The sequence below is a fragment of the Crocuta crocuta genome, unplaced genomic scaffold (assembly GCF_008692635.1).
Source record: "Crocuta crocuta isolate KB4526 unplaced genomic scaffold, BGI_CrCroc_1.0 scaffold409, whole genome shotgun sequence".
Classification (NCBI taxonomy): domain Eukaryota; kingdom Metazoa; phylum Chordata; class Mammalia; order Carnivora; family Hyaenidae; genus Crocuta; species Crocuta crocuta.
Genome location: NW_027528006.1, coordinates 2,592,470 through 2,602,205, shown reverse-complemented (window position 1 = coordinate 2,602,205; position 9,736 = coordinate 2,592,470). Strand labels below are relative to the sequence as shown.

Genomic DNA, 9,736 nt, shown 5'->3' with positions numbered 1-9,736 from the left:
CACAATCTTTATTTCCCAATCACTCATAGTGTTCTGGACTGAGTTGTGGCCTTCTAGAATTCATATGTTTAAGATGTAACCCCCAATGTGACTGTATTTGAAGGCAGAACCTTTAGGGAAGTAATTAAGGTTAAACAAGGTTATACGGTTAGGACAGTAATCTGACAGGCCTCTCTCCTTATAATAAAGGATACCAACAAGCTTAGTCTCTCTTTGCCATGTGAGGACGTTGCAAGAGGCAGCTGTCCTCAAGCCATGAAGAAAGCTGTCACCGGAGCCCAACCATACTGTCACCCTGATCTCAGACTTCCAGCCTTTAGAACTAGGAGAAAATACATCTCTGTTGTTTAATCACACAAGCTGCCTAATGGCACACATGGAGTAATTCTTTTAAAACCTAAGACACACTAGGACCTCCCTCTGAGTAGAACCTTCCAATGGCTTCCCACTCCTCCCCGACTATGAACAGTCTTAACAATCCTAGCAATTGCCTCTGGGAACCTATAAATTCTGGCTCCATTTCTAATCCCATTTCCTTCTACTCTCCACATGTCATTTCCTTCAGTCTCACTGGCCTCCTTCCTGAACCCACCAGGTATGTGCTTATCTCAGGGTCCTGCTGGAATCTTCTTTCCCTAGGTATTGGCATGAGTCACTCCCTCACTTTCTTCAGGCCTTCACGCTAGTGTCATCTTTTCCTTTAGCACTACTCTTGACTACACACATTAAATTGCAAACCTTCTCCCTGCAGACTGCATTGATGAGCCTCACTTCTCCTGCTGTCTTTTCCCATAACATTTGCTTCCTTTCAACAAACCATATCATTTACTTATTTTTTATATTTTATTGTGTGTTTCTTTCAGTTAGAGTATAAGCGTTTGTCTGTTTGGTTCACTTCTTACGCTGCTTACCACATAAAATGTGTTAAGTAATTATTCGTTAAATAAAACTGATAGAGAGGCCGATAACCTGGATTTCAGGCCCTGTACTGCTCCTACCATGCTGTATGACTTGGACTTACAGCTCTTTCTTTGTGTGTAATATGAAAGCTTTGGGTCATACTGGAAAGAAAGCCTACTTCTTTCCATGGTCCTGACTTCACTCTTTCTCACTGGTATGCTGTTTTGTTTATACTTCTGTGGTCCTGCCCCATCCTTCACTAAGCATGCTCTTTCCTTTCCCAGAGCCTCCCTCCCTCCTTGGTTCATAATGTTGATAACCAGCAAATATTAGATAATTGAAATTATTTTGATTCACAGACCAAAAAATATAAAAGCAATTTCTGAAAATACTGTTCTGTTTTACAGTGTTAATTGGTCTCTAGTTCTGATTTCTAATCCTAAAATCTATGTTGGAATAGGATGAAAATACCTATAACTGTTGAGCTAGGATTTCTATGATATATTCTTTAAAAACTTATTTATTATTTCTTCACACAAAGAATGATCACTTTGGGTAATATTGAGCACTTCACTTTTACTTTTTAAATACTGAATAAAGTTTAAAGATTTTAACTCTTTTATGTCCTCCTTTTGTTATATTAATGTCAAGATATTTGAGATTCTGCTACCAACGTCTCACGAAAGATATTATTGTAACAAATTTGATGTATTTCTAAATTTCAGTTTAATAGACCTGCAACTTCAGAGTTAAATTGTGCCATCACTTCTCACCCAAAGGTATACATAAGTTATAACTTCCTTTTAGCAACAGAATGTTTGGTTTTCAATATCTTCAAGAATTACTGCAATAAATCCAAATAAATATCACTCCAGTTCCTAGTTGTAATATGAGCATGAGTCAATAAACTAGATTATCTGAAATAAGCTTAAATTTTTAGTGATTTAGGTGACAGTTTTAGCTGGTATTTATTGATTACCTACTATGCACAGGTATTGATTGATTGCTGAGGATTAAAGAATAAAAGTTCCTTTCTTTAAGGAGCTCACAGATTAGTAGGAATTGACTCATGTTGAAATAATGTGTTTTAACACAAAGCAAAATTTAAACCTAATTCCTTAGTGGCTTTTTATTGTTATTTCCTTCTTTTTTTTCAGTGAAATCCCACTAAAAGTATATTCCCCGTTTTGAAAAATTAGGGGAATTAAAACAAATAAAGCAAATTATATATCAATTAGCATACAGAAACATGGAATTATTTTTCTCAAAGATTAGCAATGGTCATTTGGTCATTTATAAGTGATGCTTGTATCACTTAAGAAAATAAGCACGTATTGTAAATTAAACATTTTAGAACAATATTTTTACTAAATTTCAACCTTAAGAACTAATACTCAACAGAGGTGGGGTGTGCCACACACAACTGAGACCAGTAAATTTAACCAAGGGCTAGAGGTTTCGATGAAGAACGTTCCTAAATGGTTCCCATGAGATTTGTGTCGTGGTGGGAAGTGCAATCCAGGTGACGGCAATTCCTTCTCAGAAGTTTCACTCTTCCCAACCAGGCCGGTGGAAAACCTACTCGCACACAAGTTTTGCCCTCGCTCTACAAACGCTGCGGGACACTGGAAACTAAGTTAGAGGAGCGACCTGATTGGCTAAGAAATGAATGACGCAACGTATCTCAGGCCCTCTGAGAATCGGCCTCCTCCTCAATTTCCGCTTTCGATTGGTCCTTACGGCAAAGAGGGCAGGGACGTTTGCTGAAATTAACCTCCGGGTCCGAGACCCCGAGCCAAGATGGCGGCGGCCAGGTGTTGCAGGCTAGCGCTCCGCGGGCCGCGGCTGTCGCTGCACACTGCGGCCGAGGCCGCTGTCGCAGCTCCAGAAGTGACCGGCCCACAAGTCGCGGCGGTGCCCGTCGCGCGCTACCCGCCAGTCGTGGCCTCTCTGACTGCCAAAAGCAAGGCGGCACGGCAGCGGCGAGTGGAGCGGTGGCAGGCGACGGTGCACGCGGCCGAGTCTGTGGACGAGAAGCTGCGGATCCTCACCAAGATTCAGTTCATGAAGTACGTCGTTTACCCGCAGACCTTCGCCCTGAACGCCGACCGCTGGTATCAGGGCTTCACCAAGACTGTGTTCGTGTCGGGCCTGCCGGCGCCGCCCGCGGAGCCAGCGCCCGCCCTGGACTTGGAGGCCCTGCGCGCCGCCGCGTGTGACTGCCTCCTGCAGGAGCACTTCTACCTGCGGCGCAAGCGGCGCGCGCCCCTCTATCAGGACCGCGAGGCCGTCGCCTCGCCCTTCCTGGATCAGCTGGTGGCCGCCGTCGTGGGCCTGCTCAGTGCACACAACCCCGCTCTGGCCACCGCCGCCCTCGGTGAGCCTTGGGGCCGCCACGTCGGGCGGGGGTGGTGGGGACTGTTCNGCTCCTTGCCGGGCTCCGCCAGGTATAATAGTCACTGCCCTAGGAATCTGGAAATTGGGTTCTGGGGCAGGGGCTGCCCCCTACTAGCTGTACAACTTTGCACGACTCCAGTCCCTGGCTCTGCTTTGTGAAGGTCCAGCCAAACGGAAAAGCAGTGCTGGTTGGGAAAAGGGGCTCTGAGAAGGTGCGACAGACCTGGAGTCGGCTTTTGGCCCTTCCACCAAAAAGTTCCGTGACTCTGTCAGTTCACTTCATCGTAGAATTGTGAACGTTAAAGGTGATTGGGATTAAAATACCTAACATTTACTCAGTACTTACTCTGTGCCAGGCCCAGTTCTACATTTTATATGCGCCATCAATTTGATCCTCCCAATAACTGTTTATAGTACGTAGTATGTTTTATAAATGGAGTAAAAATAGCCTGAGGTACAGAAAGGTAAAATGAATCTAGTCGAGAGCCTCTAGCTGGTAGATTTGAGTTCAGGATTCAAACCTAGCCATTCTGGGTTTCCGGGAAACAACAACTTTTATAAACTGCTTAGTGCAGACTTGAAAAAAGTAATGGGTAGTTTTAAAAGTCAGTGTTTCTGACGTGTTCTTTATATCTGCCGCCTAGTAGGTGTCTTAATAAATACCTATTGAATTAGTGTTGTTATTATAACCGTAGATGTGTGTTCAACTGAGCTTTGTAGTGTGCATGCTACTTTACTTCCGTCTCAGTTGGGAAAGAAGTGGCCTTGAGAGAAGCCTCACTGATTTTGACTCCTGATTGTTGGCCTAGGAAAACTTCCTTGACTTTGTCAAGACCCAAATTCCTCTTCTATAAATGGAGGTGATGACAACAATACCTACCTTTGAGAGTTATTGTGAAGATTGAATTCGTAATTCATGTTTTTAATTTTATGTTTATTAAAAAAATTTTTAAACATTTATTTATCTTTGAGAGAGAGAGGGAGACACAGAATCCAAAGCAGGTTCCGGGCTCTGAGCTGTCAGCACAGAGCCCAACGGGGAGGCTGGAACCCAAGTGCTGAGCTGTGAGATCATAACCTGAGCCCAAGTCAGATGCTTAACCGACTGAGCCACCCAGGCACCCCTTGAACTAGTAATTCTTAAGACAGCTCCGACTACTAAAAATACTTACTATTTTTCATGAGTGATATTCCTGTTGGTCTTTCTTTGTTTATTCTTAACTGAGAAACCTCTTTCATTACGGTGTTTGTGTATTATGGATTGCGCAAATAGACAATAAGTGTTTGAGCATTATATTTAAGTCCTGATCATTGAAGTTAAAATATCCTATAAGCCAGACTCTATCTTACGCCAGAGTAATTTTTGGTATATTTTTAATATGCACAATTATTCTTGAGTTCTGTATTGCTGGTATTTTAATAATAACCAAATTTATCTAAATGATGGGATAAGAAAATTTTGAATATCTTTTGACAGATTATAAACGTCCAGTTCACTTTTACTGGTTGCGTGGTGAAGAAATTATTCCTAGTGGTCATCGGAAAGGTCGAGTTGATGCTTTGCGATACCAAATAAATGATAAACCACACACCCAGATTCGAATGTCCAAACAACTCCCAGAGGTAAGGATTTATTGCATATGTATCTACTGACATCTGGTGAGGAAATGTCATAGGCAGCCTAGGTAATGGGCTTGGTAGGACTAAAAGTTTTGGATGGATCCCTTTTGAGTTTCTTTCAAATACATCTCATCTGAAATTCATTTTTAGCTTTTTAACCTGTTATGGTATGTGTAGTCCTTAAAGGTCGAATAATCATTTTTAAGTTAAGATTAAAGCATCAGTTTTCAAGACCCTACAAATCTTTTTCTTAACTATAAAAATATAAACAATTGAAAATAGTTTATGATTGTAATGCATAATAGATTCCACTACCTAATCATAAACCAAGGCATATTTATAATTATAAGCTGGTCATTTTACATATTTTAGTTCTTTTGGAGAAAATAAGTATATTTTGAGCGTTGTCTTTGTGTCTGTATCAGAAGTTGGCACGTTTGTTTTTTTATAAAGGTCCAGACAGTACATATTTTAGGCTTTGGGGCCATAAGTCTGTGTTACAACTATTCATCTTAGTTCTTATGTGTCAAAGCAGCCATGTACCATATGTAAATGAACGTGCATGGCTGTGTTGCAGTAAAACTTTATTTGTCAATTAGGTGGCTGGCTGGATTTGGCCCATTTGGTGATGTTATCAAATCATTTTGTAAAAAAAAAAATCTCATTTTAAGATTTTAAATCTATTAACAATGTGAGTAAAGTATGTACATACTAGTGTTGCTATGAATTAATTTATGACTTTCCTTGAAGTTTGTGCCGCTGGATTATTCTGTACCTATCGAAATCCCTCTGATGAATTGTAAGCCAGACAAACTTCCATTATTCAAACGACAGTATGAAAATACCATATTTATTGGTAAGTTTCCCTTTTGAAATATTGTGCCATCAGTGTGTCCAAAGGATCCCATGCACATTTACATAATTCTTGAAGACCAAGAGGTTTCAGGTAGTTTCCAAGCAGAACAATAATCTCAGGTTGTTGCAGTATGCATGAAAATTGAGAAGAAAGTATTCTTTCAGCTCACCATTTAAAATTTTACTTGTTTCTATTTAATTAGCAGCACTTTAAAAAATAGTACATGTATTAGGCTTTGTTGATTTATTGTGTAAAAAAAGTAATTTGTGTTTTTTCAAAAGGAAACCCATATAGAATCAGACTTGAGGCAGTGATTTTTTTTTTTTTTTTTAATAAAAGCCTTCTGTTAGTACCACACACTGTGATAACCATTAGGAATATAAAAATTAATAAGGCCTGATAGCTGTCCTTGTGCAGCTTGTACTTTTGCTGTCTTTTTGTCCATTCATAGTTGACTTGATGGTTTTAAGAAACCAGCTTTATACTACTTCTCTAGACCTATTTTATCAGCTACCTCTGGGTCATTCTGGTCTTAGAGTGAATTATGGGAACTGTTGCTTGAAAAGACTACTACTAAACTCAAGAATATCAGCATTTCATGAAATACTGACTATTCTTTTCCTTATTTGGAAATATAGTATAAAAGTCATTTTTTAAAAATAAGAACAAGGTATGTAATTATTACATTAAAATGATAAAGGAAACTTTTAAATCAATTTTACATACATTCTTTTGACTTATCCTGTGCCATAGTGGGCTTGATGATAGCTAGCAGATGGTATTTTCATGTGAAGTTTAACTTTATTATAATCAATGAAATAAATAAGTAAACTATCCCAGTTGTGTATTTTGAATACTGATCACACGATGTGTAGAGGAGAAGGGTGGGTTAGAAGTAAAGACAAACGAGGTGCTCCAGCTGTTCATGTGTACATTTCATCTGAAATGTTTTTATTTTGCTCTTCAGGCTCAAAGACAGCAGATCCGTACTGTTATGGTCATACCCAGTTTCATCTGTTACCTGACAAATTAAAAAGGGAAAGGCTTTTGAAACAAAACTGTGCTGATCAGATAGAAGTTGTTTTTAGGGCAAATGCTATTGCAAGCCTTTTTGCTTGGACCGGAGCACAAGCTATGTATCAAGGTAAAACTAATCTTATGCCATTACTGTTCTTGGAAGAGATCTGTGACATTTTAAGAATTAACAGTTCAAATTGTTTTCTTTGGGTTAAAATGAAGGTTGAATCATCATTTTGAAAACTTTCGCAATGACACAAAATACAATTGTTTTAAAATTCATAATTAAATATTTTACGTTTTGCAGCTGGCAAGTGGCATTTAGTTAGTTATTTTGATCTTTTCACTTTAACCAGTTTTGTATGAATGAATTTTATTCTGTTGTTCTCAAGCATATAAAAACACTATAGCCAACTGAGTCAACTTTGTAGATGATAGGAGCTTTCAGAAGCTGGAAAAGGACGTGCTTTGGTGGATTAAATTTTAGATTAAATTACAACTATCCTATGTAATATCTTTGATGGTTATCTCCAGGATGTGGTGGATTAAGAGGTTGTTTATTCATTCAGTAAATAGTGATTGCATGGTTTTTATGAACCCAATACCATTGGCCTTGAAGATACAGTGTTGAATGAGGCAGGTAGCTCTTGCTGTCCTGGAGCCTATAGTGAGAAGAGTAAAGAATAATAAACATGTAATACTTTTAGCTAGTGGTAATACTATGGTGGAAAAGTAATATATAAGGGACAGAATGATTTATGGGGTGCAGATGGACTATGGAGCAGAATCTGTCTAAATGGAGTAATTCAGGAGAGGTCTCCAAAAATGACATTTGAACAAAGACCTGACTGTTGCAGAGCTTCCTAAGCATAAACCTGGGGGAAAGACACTTCCAGGCAAAGGGAATACAACTAAAAGTCTCTGAAGTAGGAAAAGACCTGAAGTATTTAAAGAACAAAGAAGAAAGGGAGGGAGAGGATGGTGGAGGATGAGACAAAGGAAGCCGGCAACCTTATCACTTAGGACTCTGAGAGCCCATTATGAAGCATTTGGACTGTATTACAAAACCTGAAGTGATAAACTGTACTATGTAACCAGATTAATCCTATGTGAGTTCCCAGGAGGGATTTTAATACTTATTTAATTATTTTCAAGCTCACCTTTTTTTCTCATATATATATATGTAAATATACGTATAATTTATTGTAATTTTTTACTCACAGTTGTTGACTTAAATGGAGAGAATAGGAATAGGATTAGACAGAAGCAGAGACGGAGGAATCTTCCTCAAATATGTTAGAGTGGAAGCGCCTGGGTGGCTCAGTAGGTTAAGCGGCCAACTTCAGCTGAGGTCATGATCTCACGGTTTATGAGCTCGAGCCCCTTGTTGGGCTCTGTGCTGACAGCTCAGAGCCTGGAGCCTGCTTCGGATTCTGTGTCTTCCTTTCTCTCTGACCCTCCCCCACTCATGCTCTGTATCTCTCTTTCTCTCAAAAATAAACATTAAAAAAACTGAAGAAAAAAAGATATTAAAGTGGCACTGTTTATACATGAAACATAAAGTGCTGCTTTTTTCCTATAATTAATTACAAAAGCTGACAATATTATCTATCAGGTATCTTCAGTAAGGCTGATAGAAAATATGTATGAAGAAATAATACTGCTGCTTGTCTCTGGCAGTAAGATTTAAAAGTTCTTAACCAGTCAGTCTAGAACAAGAAGCAGCCAGCAAATTTGAGTAGTAAAGGTTTTAAAGGCCTCCTGGAACCTAATGACACAGGATACGACAAAATGACGGCAGCTCATAAAACCAAGTTTGAAATATGTAAGGGAACACATAGAATTTGTCTAAGGACATGATTGAAGTGCTTAGAAAGTCTGAAGGTATGGTTTTGTAGATTGGGGGAAGTAAATGGCTGTAATGGTTCCCAGGCGGCAGGTGCTACTGATGCTGGGAACGTGGGAACGTATTTGAAATCAGTGAGTAATGATGCTCAGATACAGGGACATCAACATAGATGGAGCTTGCTGCTTTTTTTAGATAAAGCAGGTTAAGGTTGAAAGCTGTTGACGGCCCAAGTTGTTGAGAATGTGTCATGAGTTTGGGGATATTAGAAGGGAGGAAATAATTTTTGATGCAGAAATAGAATGTAGGATTAGAGTGGAGAAGATGAGGAAGACTTCCAAGACCTTCAGCAATTTGGTAGGTAAAATATCTAGGTTTCAGGTGATATTTGATACCCTCTGATGTGTATGTTTTGTTTTGGTAAAATAAATTCTATGTGTCAATTTCGGTTTAACTTTTTTCTGTAGGATTCTGGAGTGAAGCAGATGTTACTCGACCTTTTGTCTCTCAGGGCGTGATCACAGATGGAAAATACTTTTCCTTTTTCTGCTACCAATTAAATACTTTGGCACTGACGACACAAGCTGATCAAAATAACCCTCGTAAAAATATATGTTGGGGGACACAAAGTAAGCCTCTTTATGAAACCATCGAAGATAATGATGTGAAAGGTTTTAATGATGATGTCCTACTTCAGATAGTTCACTTTCTACTGAACAGACCAAAAGAAGACAAATCACAGCAGTTGGAAAACTAAGAAGAAATCATTGATTCAAGACTTTGGGAATGCTTAAATTTCACTGAAGGAAAAATAAAAGGAATTTTAATGACGAGACCTGTAACTGTCAAGGCCATTATTTTGAGACAAATATTTCATGTTAACCTGTGATTGATTAGACCTCTCATTCTCCTCATACACTGAAAGATCTCATTTGAAATATAGTATGTTGATTTTAAGGTAATTTTATTCATATATGACTAACTGATGAGATTCATTGAGCTATCTTCAATATCTGGTATTAATTACATGCTATTTTGAAAGTATAGTAAGGACAGGAATTCAAAAGCTTGAGGATGCAGATGTGTTATATTTTTCTTTT

The 9,736-nt window shown here is 38.8% G+C and overlaps 1 protein-coding gene across 1 annotated transcript; it reads left to right on the top strand.

Annotated features, from left to right (window-relative positions):
* Window positions 1-2,700: 2,700 nt before the first annotated feature.
* On the top strand, window positions 2,701-9,471 carry MRPS30 (mitochondrial ribosomal protein S30). Its single transcript, XM_077752886.1, has 5 exons — window positions 2,701-3,277; window positions 4,775-4,920; window positions 5,668-5,773; window positions 6,741-6,917; window positions 9,104-9,471. Exons 1-5 carry the CDS (start codon window positions 2,701-2,703, stop codon window positions 9,391-9,393), a joined length of 1,296 nt encoding a protein of 431 aa, XP_077609012.1. The 3' UTR covers window positions 9,394-9,471.
* Window positions 9,472-9,736: the final 265 nt, after the last annotated feature.